The sequence below is a fragment of the Salvelinus namaycush genome, chromosome 19 (genome assembly GCF_016432855.1).
Source record: "Salvelinus namaycush isolate Seneca chromosome 19, SaNama_1.0, whole genome shotgun sequence".
In the NCBI taxonomy this organism is placed as follows: domain Eukaryota; kingdom Metazoa; phylum Chordata; class Actinopteri; order Salmoniformes; family Salmonidae; genus Salvelinus; species Salvelinus namaycush.
This window is the reverse complement of record NC_052325.1, coordinates 24557490-24578942: the sequence shown is the minus strand read 5'-3', so window position 1 is coordinate 24578942 and position 21453 is coordinate 24557490. Positions and strand designations below refer to the sequence as shown.

At 42.2% G+C, this 21453-nt stretch overlaps 1 protein-coding gene across 1 annotated transcript in view; it reads left to right on the top strand.

The window, feature by feature from the left end:
- sec22a (SEC22 homolog A, vesicle trafficking protein) overlaps positions 1-18629 on the top strand; it is a 33977-nt gene extending 15348 nt beyond the window's left edge. Inside the window, exons 3-7 of the mRNA XM_039014692.1 lie at positions 12750-12913; positions 13306-13485; positions 15563-15681; positions 15986-16051; positions 16704-18629. Of these exons, the coding sequence (XP_038870620.1) occupies positions 12750-12913; positions 13306-13485; positions 15563-15681; positions 15986-16051; positions 16704-16904 (730 nt within the window). The 3' untranslated portion in view covers positions 16905-18629. The remainder of the gene's footprint in view (positions 1-12749; positions 12914-13305; positions 13486-15562; positions 15682-15985; positions 16052-16703) is intronic.
- The last annotated feature ends 2824 nt before the right edge of the window (positions 18630-21453 follow it).

Here is a 21453-nt window from a genome sequence, read left to right as displayed (position 1 = left end):
GTGCAGCCAGACTAGAACAATAAGGACGTGCAGCCAGACTAGAACAATAAGGACGTGCAGCCAGACTAGAACAATAAGGACGTGCAGCCAGACTAGAACAATAAGGACGTGCAGCCAGACTAGAACAATAAGGACGTGCAGCCAGACTAGAACAATAAGGACGTGCAGCCAGACTAGAACAATAAGGACGTGCAGCCAGACTAGAACAATACGGACGTGCAGCCAGACTAGAACAATACGGATGTGCAGCCAGACTAGAACAATACGGATGTGCAGCCAGACTAGAACAATACGGATGTGCAGCCAGACTAGAACAATACGGATGTGCAGCCAGACTAGAACAATACGGATGTGCAGCCAGACTAGAACAATAAGAACGTGCAGCCAGACTAGAACAATAAGAACGTGCAGCCAGACTAGAACAATAAGAACGTGCAGCCAGACTAGAACAATAAGAACGTGCAGCCAGACTAGAACAATAAGAACGTGCAGCCAGACTAGAACAATAAGAACGTGCAGCCAGACTAGAACAATAAGAACGTGCAGCCAGACTAGAACAATAAGAACGTGCAGCCAGACTAGAACAATAAGAACGTGCAGCCAGACTAGAACAATAAGAACGTGCAGCCAGACTAGAACAATAAGAACGTGCAGCCAGACTAGAACAATAAGAACGTGCAGCCAGACTAGAACAATAAGAACGTGCAGCCAGACTAGAACAATAAGAACGTGCAGCCAGGCTAGAACAATAAGAACGTGCAGCCAGGCTAGAACAATAAGAATGTGCAGCCAGGCTAGAACAATAAGGACGTGCAGCCAGGCTAGAACAATAAGGACGTGCAGCCAGGCTAGAACAATAAGGACGTGCAGCCAGGCTAGAACAATAAGGACGTGCAGCCAGGCTAGAACAATAAGGACGTGCAGCCAGGCTAGAACAATAAGGACGTGCAGCCAGGCTAGAACAATAAGGACGTGCAGCCAGGCTAGAACAATAAGGACGTGCAGCCAGGCTAGAACAATAAGGACGTGCAGCCAGGCTAGAACAATAAGGACGTGCAGCCAGGCTAGAACAATAAGGACGTGCAGCCAGGCTAGAACAATAAGGACGTGCAGCCAGGCTAGAACAATAAGGACGTGCAGCCAGGCTAGAACAATAAGGACGTGCAGCCAGGCTAGAACAATAAGGACGTGCAGCCAGGCTAGAACAATAAGGACGTGCAGCCAGGCTAGAACAATAAGGACGTGCAGCCAGGCTAGAACAATAAGGACGTGCAGCCAGGCTAGAACAATAAGGACGTGCAGCCAGGCTAGAACAATAAGGACGTGCAGCCAGGCTAGAACAATAAGGACGTGCAGCCAGGCTAGAACAATAAGGACGTGCAGCCAGGCTAGAACAATAAGGACGTGCAGCCAGGCTAGAACAATAAGGACGTGCAGCCAGGCTAGAACAATAAGGACGTGCAGCCAGGCTAGAACAATAAGGACGTGCAGCCAGGCTAGAACAATAAGGACGTGCAGCCAGGCTAGAACAATAAGGACGTGCAGCCAGGCTAGAACAATAAGGACGTGCAGCCAGGCTAGAACAATAAGGACGTGCAGCCAGGCTAGAACAATAAGGACGTGCAGCCAGGCTAGAACAATAAGGACGTGCAGCCAGGCTAGAACAATAAGGACGTGCAGCCAGGCTAGAACAATAAGGACGTGCAGCCAGGCTAGAACAATAAGGACGTGCAGCCAGGCTAGAACAATAAGGACGTGCAGCCAGGCTAGAACAATAAGGACGTGCAGCCAGGCTAGAACAATAAGGACGTGCAGCCAGGCTAGAACAATAAGGACGTGCAGCCAGGCTAGAACAATAAGGACGTGCAGCCAGGCTAGAACAATAAGGACGTGCAGCCAGGCTAGAACAATAAGGACGTGCAGCCAGGCTAGAACAATAAGGACGTGCAGCCAGGCTAGAACAATAAGGACGTGCAGCCAGGCTAGAACAATAAGGACGTGCAGCCAGGCTAGAACAATAAGGACGTGCAGCCAGGCTAGAACAATAAGGACGTGCAGCCAGGCTAGAACAATAAGGACGTGCAGCCAGGCTAGAACAATAAGGACGTGCAGCCAGGCTAGAACAATAAGGACGTGCAGCCAGGCGAGAACAATAAGGACGTGCAGCCAGGCGAGAACAATAAGGACGTGCAGCCAGGCGAGAACAATAAGGACGTGCAGCCAGGCGAGAACAATAAGGACGTGTGCATGCCATTCGATTGAAAGAGCTGGAAGCACTCCGAATCCAGTCTGGCCATCTTGCTCTCAAGAGTTTGATCTTGGTCGGAACAGCTGGTTGTACTGCCTTTTTAATGACAGAGGTGGATGTATGTATTACTTTGTTTGAGGGGATTCCCACATCCCTAAAATGGCTAAGATATTTGGTTACTGCTCCTCCAAATGTCCTTGTGGGAAAGGCTCAAAGTGTACGCCGCTTCATTTCCCGACCAGAGTTCAGATTGACACTGTTATAGCTGCTATACTTCGGGCTTATGAGTTGGTCCCAGAGGCATACTGACAATAGTTCCGTAAATTACAAAGGACACAATCACAAAGCCATGACGAGTTCGCTGGGGAACAAGCATGTCTTTTGATTGCTGCTGTGGTTCTCAAGAGGTCAAGGACCTTGAGGATTTGAAAACTCTCCTACTTCTCGAGCAGTTCAAAAATTGCCTTCCCCTCTACATTTGAGCACAAGGATCTCACTCTTGAGAAAGCTGCAATTCTTGCAGATGAGTTTGTGTTGAGACACAAGGATCTTCACAAAGCACCCAGTCATTATCGCTATGCAAAAAGCAATACAGAGAAGTCACATCCTACTGCAAGGTTTCAGTCCATTTCTACAGAGCCCAAAGATAAAGATCGGCAGAACAGGTTTTTCGTATCCAACAGTTTGTCATTACTGCTGTGAGAAAGGATACTGTCTCTGTGTCCTAAGTTGAAATGGAAAAATGAGAGAGCACTCCAGCCCATTAAGTCTCTGTTTGGGACTGGTGTATCTCTTAAACAAGATTTTGGATCAGATGTGTATAAACCCTTTGTTTCAGACGGGTTTGTCTCTGCGGAGTAGCAATGCTTTTAAGCAGCTGGTGAAGATACTGCAAGACACTGGGGCAGCCCAGTCCTTCATTTTGGAGGATGTTTTGCCTTTGTCTGACGTTTCAGCAACTGGTTACAGTGCGTTACAAGGCATGGAAGTTCTTTTGTATAATGTGGAACTCGAGTCTGATCTGGTTACTTTGTTGTTGGAGTGAGGCCTAGCCTATCTGTGAAGGTGGTCTCGTTCATTTTGGGAAATTATTTGGCTGGATGGAAGGTTGTGCCAAATCCTGTCGTTTTGTGAGAAACCCAGAGTAGAGGAACCTGATGGGTTATCAAAGTACCCTAGCGTGTTCCGTTACACATGCTATGTCTAAGAAAGTTGGTGGGCGAAAGTCTAGTGTTGTGGAGGATGTCAGCGACCCCACCATGATCGATCTAAATTAAACGTTTATGGGTGATCCTGATTTCGGTAAACCACCAGAGTTGACCTCTCCTTTAAAAACCCCAAGGTGAGCAAGTTTTGTAGGGCCGCTGAAGGAAGAGAGGGTCCCTACAGTTGACACTTCAATATCTAGGAAGCGGCTGATTGTGGAACCGAGTAGAGATGTCTCCTTCTCCCTCCTTTTTACTGAGATGCGTCCATAGGAGTTTGAAGTTCATGTGGGTTACTCTGACAGATGGTGTTCTGAGGAAATGGTTTTCTCGTGCCACTTCTGAGCAGGATGATTGGCCCAGTGTATCTCAAATTGTTGTTACACTTCGACAAGAGATACTGAGGTTTCCTCAGGATGGTAGTATGGCAGGCCATCATGTGCACAACAAGATGAATGACCGAATCTTGTGTAACTTCTTCTGGTCTGAAACAGGATATTGTCTTACTGCATATCCTGTCGCATTTGCCAGCGGACCGGTAAACCGAACCAAGCTGTACCGGTTGCACCTTAGCTTCTTCTCAATAGGGGGTGCTGTTTGCACTTTGTAATAATTTCGTTCCCAAATTAAACTGCCTCGTACTCAATTCTTGCTCGTACAATATGCATATTATTATTACTATTGGATAGAAAACACTCTCTAGTTTCTAAAACCGTTTGAATTATATCTGTGAGTAAAACAGAACTGGACTTAGAGCAATTTTCCTATGAGGATGTGAGAATGCTGAAATCTGCTTGCTGTTCTGAGATCTGTTTATAAATCTGCCTGTCTTCTATTGGTTGAGATGCACTGCATACGTCTTCCCCTGGGTGTCAGCGAATAGTGAGAATTGAAATGGAGTTGCTAGGCAGAACTGAGAGGTTATAAATGGCCTGGCAACGTGGGGTTCCCCCTTTCTCCTCTTCGCCCTGACGCAGAAAGGAGCTCTGGCTGTGGCTCTAGAACGCTCCGGTTATAGGCCTTAGATATATCCGGCTCTGTTTTTATTCGTTATAGGTGTTAAAGACATCATAATGTTGTTATATTAAACCGAGTTATATCAGTTTATATCGGTATATTGCGATTTTCGGATATTTATTTGTCCTGCGTTTTAGTGAGTCGGACACGTCTTTGCCACATGGCTAATGTTTACTGCTAATTCGAACGTTGAAGAGGACAATCTACAACCAAGCAACGATTCTTTTGGACAAAGGACACCTTGCCCAAGATTCTGATGGGAGTTCATCAAAAAGTAAGAAGTATTTATGATGTTAATTCGTTGTTCTGTTGAAAAATGTAGAACAGATATTCTGCCAATAATCTAGGTGCGGTCTCGCTGTATGCTTGAAGTAACGTTAATTTTAAAAATGTAACACAGCGATTGCATTAAGAACTAATGTATCTTTCATTTGCTGTCCAACCTGTATTTTTTAGTCAAGTTTATGATTAGTTACTGATTAGATTAGGTGCCTCTCCCAAGATTTCTCCCGACATATTGTTGGCAGCCTGGCTACTTTTCTCATTGTATAACCACGATTTGTGCCGCTAAATATGCACATTTTCGAACAAACTCTATATGTATTGTGTAATATGATGTTATAGGACTGTCATCTGATGAAGTTTTGAGAAGGTTAGTCAAAAATGTAATATCTTTTGCTGGTTTATTCGCTATCGCTAACGTGCATGAATCAATGCTGCTGTGTGGTTGGCTATTGTAGTAAGCTAATATAATGCTATATTGTGTTTTCGCTGTAAAACACTTAAAAAATCTGAAACATTGGCTGGATTCACAAGATCTTTGTCTTTCATTTGCTGTACGCTGTGTATTTTTCAGAAATGTTTTATGATGAGTATTTAGGTAATACACGATGGTCTCTGTAGTTATTCTAGTTGCTTTGGTGAGAGTTGTGATGGTGGCTGCAATGGTAAACTATGATTTATACCTGAAATATGCACATTTTTCTAACAAAACATATGCTATACAATAAATATGTTATCAGACTGTCATCTGATGAAGTTGTTTCTTGGTTAGTGGCTATTTATATCTTTATTAGGTCGAAATTGTGATAGCTACCTATGCAGGAAAAAAATGGTGCACAAAAAAAGTTGTGTCTTTTGCTATCGTGGTTAGCTAATAGATTTACATATTGTGTCTTCCCTGTAAAACATTTAAAAAAATCAGAAATGATGGCTGGATTCACAAGATGTGTGTCTTTCATCTGGTGTCTTGGACTTGTGATTTAATGATATTTAGATGCTAGTATTTACTTGTGACGCTATGCTAGGCTAGTCAGCTTTTTTTACTGATGGGGGTGCTCCCGGATCCGGGATTGTGTGGAAGTAGAGGTTAGCAGCCTCTTCCTGCTTTTGATGAACCTTTTAGCAGGGTTCTGGTGGATTGTGTTGGTCCTTTGCCCAAAGCCAAGAGTGGTAACCAGTTTCTCTTAACCATAATGTGCTGCCACTCGTTTCCCTGAGGCCATTCCACTGAGTAAAATCATGGCTCCCAGTATTAAGCTCATGGTGAAATTCTTTTCAACGTTTGGACTTCTCGGTCCGACTGCACTACCTGCAGGTTTGAATTTCACGTCGGGGGTCTTCATCAGACTTTGAAGTCTATTTTGAGAGCTTACTAGTTTGAGAGAGACTAGGATGAGGGGGTCCCTCTTGTGCAAGTCCGAATGAACTTGTTTGGATATCATGTCAGAGGTTCTTTGAGTTTGCTGAGAAGTTGTTGCAGAGCGACACCGTAAACACAAACTAATCTGTTGGAGCATGTTAGCGCTTTTCAATAGCGATTACAGCTGTCATTATGGCAAAGGTTGGTTACTTGATGAATCTCATGTTTTTTGATTTGTTTAACCTTTTTTCAGTTACTACATGATTCCATATGTGTTATTTCATAGTTTGTCTTAACTATTATTCTACAATGTAGAAAATAGTCCAAATAAAGAAACTCTGGAATGAGTAGGTGTCCAAACTATATATATTTAATTGTTGGCCGTGAGTAGACGCCATGTTTATATTGGAAGCAATGCATTTATGTTGTGAAATAAAAGTTATTTCCTGTTGGCTGTGAGCTAGAGGTCGACCGATTTAATCAGAATGGCCCATTTTTAATTAGGTCTGATTTCAAGTTTTCATAACAATCGGTAATTTTGGGCACAGATTTTGCTGATTTGTTGTTTTATAGAAAAAATAAAATACACTGCTCAAAAAAATAAAGGGAACACTTAAACAACACAATGTAACTCCAAGTCAATCACACTTCTGTGAAATCAAACTGTCCACTTAGGAAGCAACACTGATTGACAATACATTTCACATGCTGTTGTGCAAATGGAATAGACAAAAGGTGGAAATTATAGGCAATTAGCCAGACACCCCCAATAAAGGAGTGATTCTGCAGGTGGTGACCACAGACCACTTCTCAGTTCCTATGCTTCCTGGCTGATGTTTTGGTCACTTTTGAATGCTGGCGGTGCTCTCACTCTAGTGGTAGCACAAGACGGAGTCTACAACCCACACAAGTGGCTCAGGTAGTGCAGCTCATCCAGGATGGCACATCAATGCGAGCTGTGGCAAGAAGGTTTGCTGTGTCTGTCAGCGTAGTGTCCAGAGCATGGAGGCGCTACCAGGAGACAGGCCAGTACATCAGGAGACGTGGAGGAGGCCGTAGGAGGGCAACAACCCAGCAGCAGGACCGCTACCTCCGCCTTTGAGCAGGAGGAGCACTGCCAGAGCCCTGCAAAATGACCTCCAGCAGGCCACAGCAGGCCACCTACTTCGGCAAACGGGTGATGATTTAACAAGCGCATTCGTGAAAAAGCACTGTCGTTGCACCAATGTACCTAACCATAAACATCAATGCCTTTCTTTAAAATCAATACACAAGTATATGTTTTTAAACCTGCATATTTAGTTAATATTGCCTGCTAACATGAATTTCTTATAACTAGGGAAATTGTGTCACTTCTCTTGCGTTCTGTGCTAGCAGTCAGGGTATATGTAGCAGTTTGGGCCTACTGGCTCATTGCGAACTGTGTGAAGTACATTTATTACTAACAAAGGCCGCAATTAATTTGCCAGAATTGTACATGATTATGACAACATTGAAGGTTGTGCAATGTAACAGCAATATTTAGACTTAGGGATGCCACCCGTTAGATAAAATACGTAACGGTTCCGTATTTCACTGAAAGAATAAACGTTTTCGAAATGATAGTTTCTGGATTCAACCATTTTAATGACCAAAGGCTCGTATTTCTGTGTTTTGTTATAATTAAGTCTATGATTTGATAGAGCAGTCGGACTGAGCGATGGTAGGCACCAGCAGGCTTGTATGCATTCATTCAAACAGCACTTAAGTGTGTTTGCCAGCAGCTCTTCGCAATGCTTCAAGCATTGAGCTGTTTATGACTTCAAGCCCATCAACTCCCGAGATTAGGCTGGTGTAACCGATGTGAAATGGCTAGATAATTAGCAGGGTGCGCGCTAATAGCGTTTCAATCGGTGACGTCACTCGCTCTGAGACTTGGAGTAGTTGTTCCCCTTGCTCTGCATGGGTAACGCTGCTTCGAGGGTGGCTGTTGTCGATGTGTTCCTGGTTCAAGCCCAGGTAGGGGCGAGGAGAGGGACGGAAGCTATACTGTTACACTGGCAATACTAAAGTGCCTATAAGAACATCCAATAGTCAAAGGTATATGAAATACAAATTGTATAGAGAGAAATAGTCCTATAATAACTACAACCTAAAACTTCTTACCTGGGAATATTGAAGACTCATGTTAAAAGGAACCACCAGCTTTCATATGTTCTGAGCAAGGAACTTAAACGTTAGCTTTTTTACATGGCACACATTGCACTTTTACTTTCTTCTCCAACACTTTGTTTCTGCATTATTTAAACCAAATTGAACATGTTTAATTATTTGAGGCTAAATTGATTTTATTGATGTATTATATTAAGTTAAAATAAGTGTTCATTCAGTATTGTTGTAATTGTCATTATTACAAATACAAAAAAATAGGCCAATCAATCGTTATCGGCTTTTTTTGGTTCTCCAATAATCGGTATCGGCGATGAAGAATCTTAATCGGTCGACGTCTACTGTGAGCACATTTGTCCAACAATAATGTAGGCTATATTTAAGGGTGAAGGTGTTACAGGCTTTGGTTTTTCCATTTATGTTTTGAGGTTGGTCTTTAGCATATATTGCTCGTTAGCACAGGGCTCACCAATTGGTGTCACCTCATTAGTCAGGAAGTGTTACACCTGTGCTGGTTGCCATCTCATTAGTGGAAAGGTGTTTCACCTGTGCTGGCCTTGGTGCTATTTAAAAGTGGCTGGCCCAGTGCACTAGTTGTCTTGATTGAGACAGAGGGTTTAGTTGGCTCTACCTATTTTATTTCTAGACAATCCTTTGTCTTTTTTTTTCTTTTTTTTCCAACTTTTTGGTTTTACTTTCTAAGTTTGGTGTGGGTTTTTCTTTTGTTTTGCCTCTACTTAGGTAAATGTAGTGCGTGCTTTCAGTGGACACCCCCAGGATTTTCTTTCAGAACCACTCCTAAAACCCATCCTTTTCCGTTTTGGTTCAGTGACTCTTTGTTAGCTCCCATTTGTGTGAGTGACTTGTTTTTATTTTTTTATTGCTTGGGAATGTAGCAAGGGCAATTACCAGATAGATTTTATATAAACGCTTCTAACTGACTTTGGTATTACCACCACCCAAAGTTGCTAGCAGTTCTCTATGGTATAATTTTGCTTTGAGGGATGGTGTTATCACTCTGTCTAGGGCTGTGGCGGTCATTCAATTTTATTAGCCGGTTATTGTCATTCAAAAGTCTGCCTGTCTCACGGTAATTGACCGTTAATTAACATAAACATGTTTAGCATCTCCAGACCTCCACACATACATCATCCTTTGGAACAGCTACATTTAAAACAGTATTACAAATCTATTTAATACACACATCACAATAAATCCATAATTTTTTTGTAGGCAGGTCTAAAGAATCATGATATGAATAAAAATTGATTTCAGAAGAACATGACTTGGACTACTGTATGTTTTCTGGCTATGCTCCATGCTGTAGGCTTGTTCATTTAGCAGACAAGATATGCTTTAAGTCCCGTGCCATTATTGTATAGTAAGAAGAATATAATTGAACTTAGCTGTATAAAATAGAAAGGATATTTTTCCCATTCTAATGTGTGCATATGAAGTGGCTATGTTGAGCGTAAAAGTGATTTTTTTGGAACAGGTCCTCTACGCTAGATTTAGAGTTATTTGGCAACTTTAGTCGTAAATTATACAAACCTTAGAATGTCTTAGTTGCATCATATATGTTTTGATTTCTATCGGCTGTTGATGATTTGAGAAAGTAGCAAGAAAAAGCTTGCAGGTTCCTTGCCTCAGGCTGCACAGCTGTTCTCTCATCAAGTGATCATATTTTCACCCATCAGACTATTCTCAGTTTAGTCTTTACTAAAATGTAAAATTAGTTTTGATTTAGAATGGCCCATTATGAAATGGGCAAGGGGAAAAAGACATGTCATCCGTATACACTGGAATAGTGAATGGAGGCTGCTCGTTTTCCCGCCGGTCCGCTTTTCAATGATGCCGGGTAGACTAGTTTGTTTTTATAGCGGAGCGTGTGCTTTAATATGAGCAGCTGATAAATATAAGAATACTTATTTCACTTCACGCATCAACCACTGTTTGAGGAGCGCAGCAAGAGCCTGCATGCAACAGGTGATATTCCACCCAAACTCTGTATGCCAGAGGCTCTCCAACCATGTTCCTACAGCTACCCAGTGCTTAATTTCAAGTGAAATCTGCACCGAAACATATTTCACTAAACTGTTGACAGCCACCCTGCGCGCTGGAGAAAGGAATAGAGGAAGAGATGGAAACGCATGGTGGTGAGATATTCTCTAGCTAAAGGTAATGTCACCCAATTTATTTATGAAAATATTAAGTGCCCTATTAAGACTATTCACAATCAAATATAAATTCACTATAATGTGTAGGGTAACTGTAACCGCCCTGCACAATCAGTGAACCAACAGCATCGCCTATGGCTATACGTTCTCTCCCAGACTCGTGGATAGACATTTTGGAGTGTAGCATAAGGTAACCAGTCCATCCAGTATGCATAATAACAGTCCACGTTCAAAGCCTATTACGTTGTTTAGTATAGGCTAGACCAATTATGTACCAAAGACATCTTAAATTAGTTCATTATTTTTTTCCCAGGTGAAATTTGTAGTAGGCTATGTAGGCACAATCATAATGGGCACAATCATAATTATAACTTTTTACCCCTTTTTTCTCCCCAATTTCGTGATATCCAATTGTCTTCTCTCATCGCTGCAGCTCCCTTAAGGAGAGGCGAAGGTCGAGAGCCATGCGTCCTCCGAAACGTGACCCAACCAAGCCACACTGCCCGCTTAACCCGGAAGCCAGCCGCACCAATGTGTTGGAGGAAACACCGTACACCTGGCGTGTGTATGCGCCCGGCCGGCCACAGTCACTAGAGCGCGATGGGACAAGGACATCCCTGCCGGCCAAACCCTCCCCTAACCCGGACGACGCTGGGCCAATTGTGCGCCGCCCCATGAGCCTGGACTCGAACCAGGATCTCTTGTGGTACAGCTAGCAACTGCGATGCAGTGCCTTAGACCACTGCGTAACTCGGGAGGCCTCACACAATCAGAATTGTAATAGTTTTTTTGTTTGTTTTGCAGACTTGGGCTCATAAGCCTATGTGTATGTATAGGCTCTAATATGCATATGGGAGTTTTGAATGAGTCATCACTTTAAAGTGCTGTCCATTTCGTTGTTAGGCTTTGAAACAACATCCACAACAACCATGTTTCAACCTGCTGTTGAACCTCTAATTGATCATCACAGTGAGGTGAGTTTTAAAATCACAATACTGTTTTGATGTGTTTGTGATTTTTCAATTGCATTTGCATTTTCAGAGTGGTTAGATGGACAGTAGAGCCCTATAGAGACCCCAACCAACACATGTCCAGAGTGCATAAGAGGAGATTACCGTGACTCAACGGTAGTGTGGAATTTTACTGTGGCCATGACTGTCGATGTGGCGGTAAAACGGTCACCTTAATTCTGTCCTATTGCTGATGTCACAACAAACTGCACTTTTCCTTGTTTTGTGAATGTCTATAAAAGCTCTGTTCTGAAATGCTCAGCTCTAATTCCCCTAATGAGTTTTGTGACAGTTTGGTCAATTACAATTGTCAGGCTATTTCAAGAAACACAACTGCGGCATTACAAAATGCATCTATTCACATGGACATGGGTTATTAGCCACTTGGTCCCATTAATGCCATGTTCAAAAGCGCCGGCCTCCAACCATTTTTAGATCGGACAAAAACGAGCACCGACTAAAATCATTTTGAATGGCCAATTCAAGAGTTCCCAGTTGTCTTGACAGCAGATATTGGCTTGAATGAGAAGTATGTGTGTGTGTGTGCGCACACACATTCCTCCCTCTAGGAGCAGGGTTGGTTGGCCATCCACTCTACAGTCTGAAGCCTCATTTGTTATCTTGAGGTCCTTTAATCAAGGCCCAACATTGGCCTCACTGTGAAGGAAAGAGACTGAGGACATGCCAGACAGCAGTTAAGTCACTGGGTAATCTGAATTAAAAATCCTTTTGGGCAATGCTTAACACCGATGTACTGGGCCTTCGAGGGGCTCTGCTGAGCTCCAGTTGAGTGGATGCTAAGATTTTTGTCCCTCCCTCCCTGGCACTCTCCAAATGACCATAATTCAGCACCCATACTTCATAAGCAGAGGGAAAAGAGCGAGCTAGCTGTTCCCCTTCCCCATGTAATGCCTGTTTAATCTTTCTGTAAAGATATTAACACAGAGACCGATACTGGCATCTCTTAGCACACTGCAAACAAGCCTTCAAGCCACCTGTTAACATTTCTGTGAATTATTTTCGATGGATTGGTTGGAAACACCTCTGGCGAGGTTCCTTTTTTTGTGTAATATCTTAGAGATGGTATTTCTTGGTAATCTTTCATTGCTATTATAATGCCAGTTGTTTTGTTAGATATCTCCAAATATAATTTTGATCCTGAATAACATATGCAGGGACATCTCATGGTTTTGTTAATGAATACTACTGAACTTACTGTGCTTCCCACTGTTCAGCATTGTAATTGCAGGAAATAATAGTCCCGCAATGTAATCTTGCTCGCTCTGTATGTGTCTGTTTCAGTTTCACCTGCTGTCTGGGTGTGGGTTATCTGATGGTTTGTACAGAGAACTACCCCAACGTCCTGGCCTTCTGTTTCCTGGATGAGCTGCAGAGGGAGTTCATCGTCACGTACGATGCCAAGCGTGTCAATAGCGCTGTGAGGCCATACTCCTTCATCGAGTTGGGTGAGTCTCTCCTCCTGTTTTCCCAACAAACCCATGCATTGTCTTACTTTAGAAACACAGGGTTTCCCTTCGCCTGGTCCCAGATCTGTTCGTGCTTTTCTGCCTCCTTCTGGCGTGACCATGACTGGTGTGTTAACAAGACTGCACAAACAGATCTGGGACCAGGCTAGGTTTCCCTGGTTTGACTCTTTCAAAAATATATATTCCATTTAGCAGACACTTTTATTATTTTTGCGTATGGGTGGTGTCAGGAAACTATCCCACTATCATGCCCAAACATTTTAGAGCATGATTATACTGTACCAGCAGGAACATACTATTCCTAGGTTGTATTTTCATGATAGATTTCTCTATTCTCACACCCTTCATACTTGTGTTGCTGCCCCTTCCAGACAACTTCATCCAGAAGACGAAGCAGCGCTTCAACAGCCCCCGCTCTCTGTCCACTAAGATCAACCTGGCCGACATGCAAACAGAGATCAAACTTCGACCGCCCTACCAGCTGACCCCTGAGGACCTAGGATCCATCAACGGCTTCTCATACCACACCCCCTCCAAGTACAAGGGCATAAGTAGGTACCCCACACACACACACACAGACACACACAGGATAGTTGTGGGGAAACTTCTTAGGGCTAGGCGTCCCACTAGCCGTACAACTTCCGGTGAAACTTCAGGGTGCGCAATTCAAGTAAATAATCATAAAAATTATGGATTTTAAACATTTAGGTACATACAAGTGTCTTATATTGGTTGAAAGCTTAAATTCTTGTTAATCTAACTGCACTGTCCGATTTACAGTAGCTATTACAGCGAAAGCATGCCATGCAATTGTTTGAGGACGGCGGCCCACATCAACATATCTTTCCACCTGCACAGGTTTCATAAATTTACAAATAGCGATTTAAATATTCACTTTTGAAAATCTTCCTCTGATTTGTCATCCAAAAGGTCCCAGCGATAATATGTGTCGTTTTGTTAGATAAAATCCTTCTTTATATCCCAAAAAGTCAGTTTAGTTGGCACCAACGATTTGAGTAATCCACTCATTTAACATAGAGAAAGGAATCCGAAAATCTACCCCTAAACTTTGTTTCAAGTCAAAATATATTTCTATTTACTCCTCAGACACCCTAAAATGTAATCAAACTATAATATTTCTTACGGAAAGAAGTATGTTCAATAGGAAACGGATTTTAGCAGATGCGTCCTTTATTCATGGCGCGCGCAAACACGAATTTCCAAGACTGTGTCCCTGTACTAAAACTGATATTTCTTATTCGTTTTGGAAGTTACAAGCCTGAAACCTTGAACATAGACTGCTAACACCCTGTGGAAGCCATAGGAATTGCATCCTGGGAGCTAGAATTGAGTATGCCCTTATACTTGCAAATGTAAAAGCATGGTCTCTCCAAAAATAATATTCTGGATGGCTCCTACCATATCTATTGTGTTCTCCTACATTATTTTAACATTTCTACAAACTTCAAAGTGTTTTCTTTCCAATGTTACCAATTATATGCATATCCTGGCTTCAGGGCCTGATCTACAGGCAGTTTACTTTGGGCACGTCATTCAGGCGGAAATTGAGAAAAAAGGGGCCTAGCCCTAAGAAGCTATTTTCTCACAAAAACCTGTACCGCTCTACAGGGTTTTAACAAACATATTTTTTAGTGCTTGCAACTGTAGTTACAGTTGAGTTGTCTGTTACACAGCTTAGTTTTTCACATTCAGCCATACATTGAGAAACTCATACGCTAGGTTATGCACATTGAGGTGTTTTTCAAAGTGCCTACCTGCCTTGTGTTTTCACACACAGTAAACGTATAAGGCTCTTTACGTAAGCTTTAACATAATCACTTCACTGTGTACTGAATGACAAATTGATTTTATTTGCATTCCATCCACCTCATTCTAATCCTCCCTTTTCCTGTTCACCTAAGCCTTTACTGTAGACATCTCCTTCTGTCACGTTAGCACATGTTTAAAATGGCTTCCATCCATTCCATACCTCATGGACAGCTTGGTTGGGAGCATGTTTGGAACAGAACCAAAGTGAATCACTTGAAAGCCCTATAGGGTCAGCTCTCTGAAGGACACCTTGGCATGCATCTGTCGTGTGTGTGGCCCCTCAATTAGTGATCCCTGACTGAGACAGGCCCACCACCTCTCTGTTGGTACCTTCACACCTCAGTAAACCCAGCTAAATGATTGTGCCCTGGGTCACCACAGCTCCTCTGTCTCCCACAAGAACCACTGCATTCATATTCACTTTCCTGTCACTCACTGTGGAGGGATGATCATCAAAACATTGTCATTTTGGGATTTAGTCAGTGTTTTCTCTTCAAATGTTAGGAGAATTCTAAGATTGCACATGATGGTATAGTGCAGTGGTTGACCATGTCTATACCCTGAACATAATCCTGCTCTATGTAGCTATTCATCATATATTTATAAGAATTTAGCCACAAGATATTACTTTACACCCTACCTTAGGTCAAGGCAGCCTCTGGCACTGAGTCTGTATTGTGATGTCCTTTAGAATCACAACGTAGCTGTTTATCTCACTCTGTAGAGTCTCTTAATGTATCTATTGCTCATTGGCCAGGTAATTTCTGCTGGCTCTTAACAGTTCCCTTCTCCTCCCAGCTCCCAGCCAACAGCTTGATCCTGTGACTCTACCTGGCATCGTCTCCTGTGTGCTGAGCATCCTCTGTGGAGGCCTCAATCTACTCCGAGGGGTTCATGCTATAGAGAGCACCATACAGGTAAAGCCAGAGCGATAGATACATTACTCTATTTAATTCGGTGGGAAAGACAACTGACCACCTGTAGCTGTGACTAATCCAAGCCTTTTCATATGAACAGTTTGTAACACCTGTATTTATCTTAGAGGGTATGCTTATTGCTTTTCAGAGGCTGTTTTTGTCCAATGCTTTTGTTGGCTTTTTTGTCGTACCAGTTTCACCAAGCCTTGTTTCAAGCCTACCTACTGCTGTACATTCATCATTTATTGACCTCGCTATCTTTTCTTCTCTCCCTCGTCTTCCTCCCCCGTTGGTTTGCCGGCAGAACGACGATGAAGATTTTAATTACGTGATTGCCTTTTTCCTGGGCACAGCAGCCTGTCTGTATCAGGTAAGTCATGGCGAGCAAGAGCTGCCTTGTCGCCTTCTGGCAGTCACTGTGATGAGTGAGGTGGGGCTCCCGAGTGACGCAGGTCTAAGCCATTGCTTCTCAGTGCTAGAGGCGTCACTACAGACTCTGGTTCGATTCCAGGCTGTATCACAACTGGCCGTGATTGGAAGTCCCATAGGGCAGTGCACAATTGGTCCAAGGTCGTTAGGGTTTGGCCGGGGTAGGCCGTCACTGTAAATAAGAATTTGTTCTTAACTGACTTGCGTAGTTAAATAAATTAAAAACAACCCTGCACTTTGCATCACAACTCTCACTGTACAGAGGGGGTTGTTAGTGTTACCAAGATGGTCTGAGTCTAGCTACAGTTTACACATAATTGTACATTGAAAAGTGCAAATAATATGTATTACATTTGTTGCAGAATAGGGCTTGTCATGTTATTGCTGGTAGTTTGATTTAAGCGTTCACTAAATAATTGGGGCTTCCTTGAATAAAGGTCAAATATTGGACATGGTTTGAAAGCAAATAAAGATTGGTCTCCTGCAAGGGATTTTCAATACAATGAAGTAGCTCTATTGTTCTCACAGAAGTTGACTCTTCTCTGTTTCCCGGTGTCTGTCTCTCTCTTTCACTCATCTCTCCCTCTCTTCAGTGCTCCCTGTTTGCGTACTTCTCTGTGTGGAGGAACAGTAAGTCATTCCTGGCCTTCGCCCTGATCTGTCTGTCCAACATGTACCTGTATGAACTGAGGAACGTGTGGCAGATCCTCTTCCATGTGACTGTAGGGGCCTTCATGACACTACAGATCAGACTGAGGCAGCCGCAGGGCAAGGCTCCGGACTACAACGTCTGACAAACTACAACCACGAGACTTAGTCAAACAAGAAATAAACAACTTCAGTGTCTGACAACCCAACAAATATACTAATTTACAACCAACCAACCACCAACAACAAAACCATGTCTAAGGCTATGGAGCAAAGAAGTGCCTCTGCTCCTGCTCTCTTTATCATGTTCCTTCCCCACCACCGCTCAGGATTGTGGGCCAGCCTGGCCCTGCTTCAATCCTGTTGGATGCTGAGCTCACTTTAGCGTGGCCTCAAAGTGATACGGCCCAATAGGATTAATGGGCGGTGCCACTACAGCCAAATAATTAGTTAATTGGCTAATAATAATATTCATATGAATATGTTTGGGGTAACTATCAGGAGTCTGAACAGGGGTTTCTGACTTAAATTGAATCTCTGGCATCACAGACATGTATAATTTAAGTAATTTAGCAGACGCTCTTATCCAGAGTGAATACAGGAGAAATTAGTGTTAAGTACCTTCCTAAAGGGCATATCGACAGATTTTTTTTTTACCTAGTCGGCTCGGGGATTCAAACCAGCGACATTTTGGTTACTGGACCAATGCTCTTAACCGTTAGGCTACCTGCCACCCCAGTATCATATGTTATTCAATATCTTGGCTAGTAAAGATTTGTTTTATTGATTTGAGAATAATTTATTCAAAATAATGTGTATGATCATGTCACACCTGTTACTTCCATGTACTGCTGTACTTTGTTGCAGGCTTCATGAAAATGCTATTGCTTGTAAGCTGAGTTTGGCAAATGTAATGTGGTGTTATCCCACTGGGAGGCCAACCTTATCAGCTCCGTATCATCTGCCAGACCTCCTGGTGCAGTGGTGGTAACAGCAGCCACTGCTGGAAAGGGTTTCATTTACCTGTGAGCCATCTGCCATCCCGATGTTTCAGGGTATTACTCTAAAGGCCAGAGTAGGAGAGGAGCTAGACTAGTTACTTATATTGTAGCAGAAATGGTTACTTCCCAAAATACTCAATGCATTTCTTTTGCCATGTATTTTCCAATGCATCATTTATTTTGCATAGCTTTTAGATTCTATTGCAGAAATGTTTGACTTGTCAGAAGCATAAATTACTGAGGACAATGTCAGTAAAATTCCTAGAAACATTGTTAATTTAATGAAGAGTTAAGGGATTGTGCCAACAATGTTAGTTTTTTGGGGGGGTGGAGTGGCCTGTGTCAGTCAGACTAGAGATAGTCATTGCATGAGTGGAGAGTATAAACATGGAACCAAGTATTATGAACATCTGGCAACTAACTACATGTATATCTGGGCACTACTGCACGGATCCAACCCTTAACATGTGTCATCAACAATGGCCAACATGTTACTATTAGCTTGTACATCTTAGCAGACTGTGGTACTTGACCTTTGACCTAAGTTAGCCTCCAGTATGACATCTAGGACTTAAATGTTTTATTTGATGTTGGCTGTTTCCAGGGGTGCAACTTTCACTGCGGATGATGCATTTTTATCCCCCCCCACAGTTGTATCATTGGAATGTGATACAAAATAAGTTAACGGTGTGCTTTAGGACCATGCAGACGCCTCCGAGCAGTCGGGTAGGGTGTTTATCCGACTGGATAAAAAAATGTCTCCCCCCCCACTTCTAAAACCAAAGTTGCGCCCCTGGCTGTATGTAATGACATACTTTTGCAATCTATGTAACTAAATATACAACATTAAACAGATCCTCATTTTGCTAATGGTGTGTGCATAACCAAGTAGTTTACTACAGTGCCTTCAGAAAGTATTCATACCCCTTGACTTATTTCATCTTTTGTGTTACAGCCTGAATTCAAAATAGATTAAATTGATTTTCTCACCCATCTACACACAATACCCTTTAATGATAAAGTGAAAATATGTTTTAGAAATGTATTGAAAATGAAATGCAGATGTCTCTCATTTACATAAGTATTCACACCCTTGAGTCAATACATGTTAGAATCACCTTTTGACAGCGATTACAGCTGTAAGTCTATGAGCTTTGCACAAAATGTCCATATTCTTTAAATTCTTCAAGCTCTGTTAAGTTGGTTGTTGATCATTGCTAGACAGCCATTTTCAAGTCTTGCCATAGATTTACAAGCCATGGGGTGTGAATACTTTCTGAAGGCACTAAAGTTGATATTTTCAGAGGTTTCTTGACTTTTTTCTATTACAAACTCCTTTACTGTATGTGTAACGTACCATTAAGTGTAGTGCCTGTATCAATCAGCGCAGTAGAAATGATACCAATCCATAATCTACTACACCTGAGAGTCAAACCGGAGTAGGAACCAAGGAGTAGTGCATTTCTAATTATTTCAAACGAGTTTCATATAGAATAATTCCCCCTGGTGCCTTGGCAGCAGATAATGGGGATCCCTAATAAATACAAATCAGGAAGTGTAAGGTTGAATGCAGAAGAACTCGTAGGTATTAGAAGGGGGAAATTGTAACTCATTTGGACAGCACTTTAAATTTGAACGCAAGTGAGGGGAAATCGGAGTTGCCGTCTAGGCCTATTTGTGACTAATACAGACATAATCAAAGTTATTTTTACTGTCCACAGCAACCGTGGTGTACTGCTTTTTAAAGGGCATGGACTTGGCAAGATGACCAATTTATGAGTCCTGCCAAATCATTGTCTTCATCCAGCTGTATTGTAAGCTACTTAGCTGTTTATTGTTTACGGTTCTTCTATCAGTTTTATTATGCAGTGATTTCCTCTGAAGTGCAGGGCATTTAAAGCCTTTTTGTAACGATTTAAATCAACATAGTTTTTGTACACAGTAAAGCCTGTTAAATGAATTGATCAGTAGGCTACAATGCCCTTTACATCCACCATCTATTCAATGGGCTTGGACTGTTTCCTCTGTAGTCTCCAGTTTATTTGGTCTGTGGCCATTGCATTTAAATAGTCAGTCTTGCTCACTTAACTAAGTTAACAATTATTTATGGGTAATTTGCAGAGGGGCAGATAAAATACAATATGAACAGGCCTATTTTATCAGTGCTTAAGTTAGACTAGGTATATATCTAATAACATGTATAATTCACAACCAAGGGTCATTGGTCAGGGTGCCATTTGTGACAGAGTTACTATCACCTATATAGTGCACTACTTTTGACCAGGGCTCTTATGGGTCCTGGTCAAAAGTAGTGCACTATATAGGTGATAGGGTACTATTTGGTACGAATTCTAAATCACCATATTGCTTTCATATAGCTGTATTATTAATGAAGAAAATACAAAGGGAGCCATTGTTTAGTACAGCCCACCTGTTAGGATCCTTATTTTTGTACCAATGACAGTGTAATGCTGCCCCCCTCTGGAGATCTAGAGGAACAATCGTAGAGATCCTTTTGAATTTGTGTTCTATATGTAGATCTATTAGAACAAGCAGTTCAGCGAAATGGCAGGCAAGCTGGCTGGTAAGTTCTCTCTTCTCTTTCTACTAGTAGTGTTGAAACATATTACCATTTGGATCGTCAAAGACTAAAATAAATCTATGGGTGTACATCTGAAACAACCATCCAAACATAAGGTTATAGAGAGATATAGGATGCCACATCAAATAAAAAGGCGTTGTCAACAAGTGCAATTTTAGTGGTTTATTGAATGTAACAAAGACGCTTAGTGTTTGACATGATAGAAAGCAAAGACAACCCAAGGTTTAGTCTGGGTACCAGTCTTCTTAGCTAACACTCCATGTGGGATGTAATAGCTGAACAGAGACAGAAACCAGGTTATGCAAGTCCTGCCTCTGACTCAAAACACACTGATGTCATTCCTCTTCTCTCTGCTCCATCTAGTGAAAACCTCACGAGGTTCATCCTTTCTCCAAATATAGGGAGAGAAAGGGAGCTATGCTCCTCCCTAGCAGAGACGTTAAAGGTCAATTGAATTCAATGGCACTGTATTTTCCTTGCTTATTTTCAAAGTAGCAAACTAAAGTACAATCTCAACCTCCAATAAAAGCCATGTGTCCTTACAACACCAATGACACACAGTATAAAAAAAAAACTCAAGATAAGCAAGAAATGACACCATTTTGAGGAGTGGAGAGGGACTGAATGGGTTATAGCAGTAGAGTAGATCACTCATGTTTCTAGTGGAAGGAGGGTGTTGGTTTGAAAAGAGTAAAGACCAGAGGATAAGGGCTCTATTTAAGCCGTATCATTGAAGTTGAGCGTTACATCTTGAATTAAATTGAAAGTCGATGTTCCCGCTTTAAGGCGTCCGCATGCTTCCCAGCCAAAACAGTTTGGAAGAGTTTCTGCATATTTTATGACGCCTTTTGTGATGTTTTGGACTTCGTTGAGTTTTTAGAGGGGCTGTTCAGGCATGCTCTTAACCACTAGGCTATCTGTCACCCAGAATTAATAGAGCGCCAAGACATTCTTCCTATCCACACGTACCTCGGGGTACAAAGTGACAATCCAAACAGACAGACTGCTTCTCAAGAACTGATTGGTACCCAAATCACCAATATTGTCACTGTAAGTAGTTGTTTGATGATGGGAAAGAAAAAAAAATTTGGG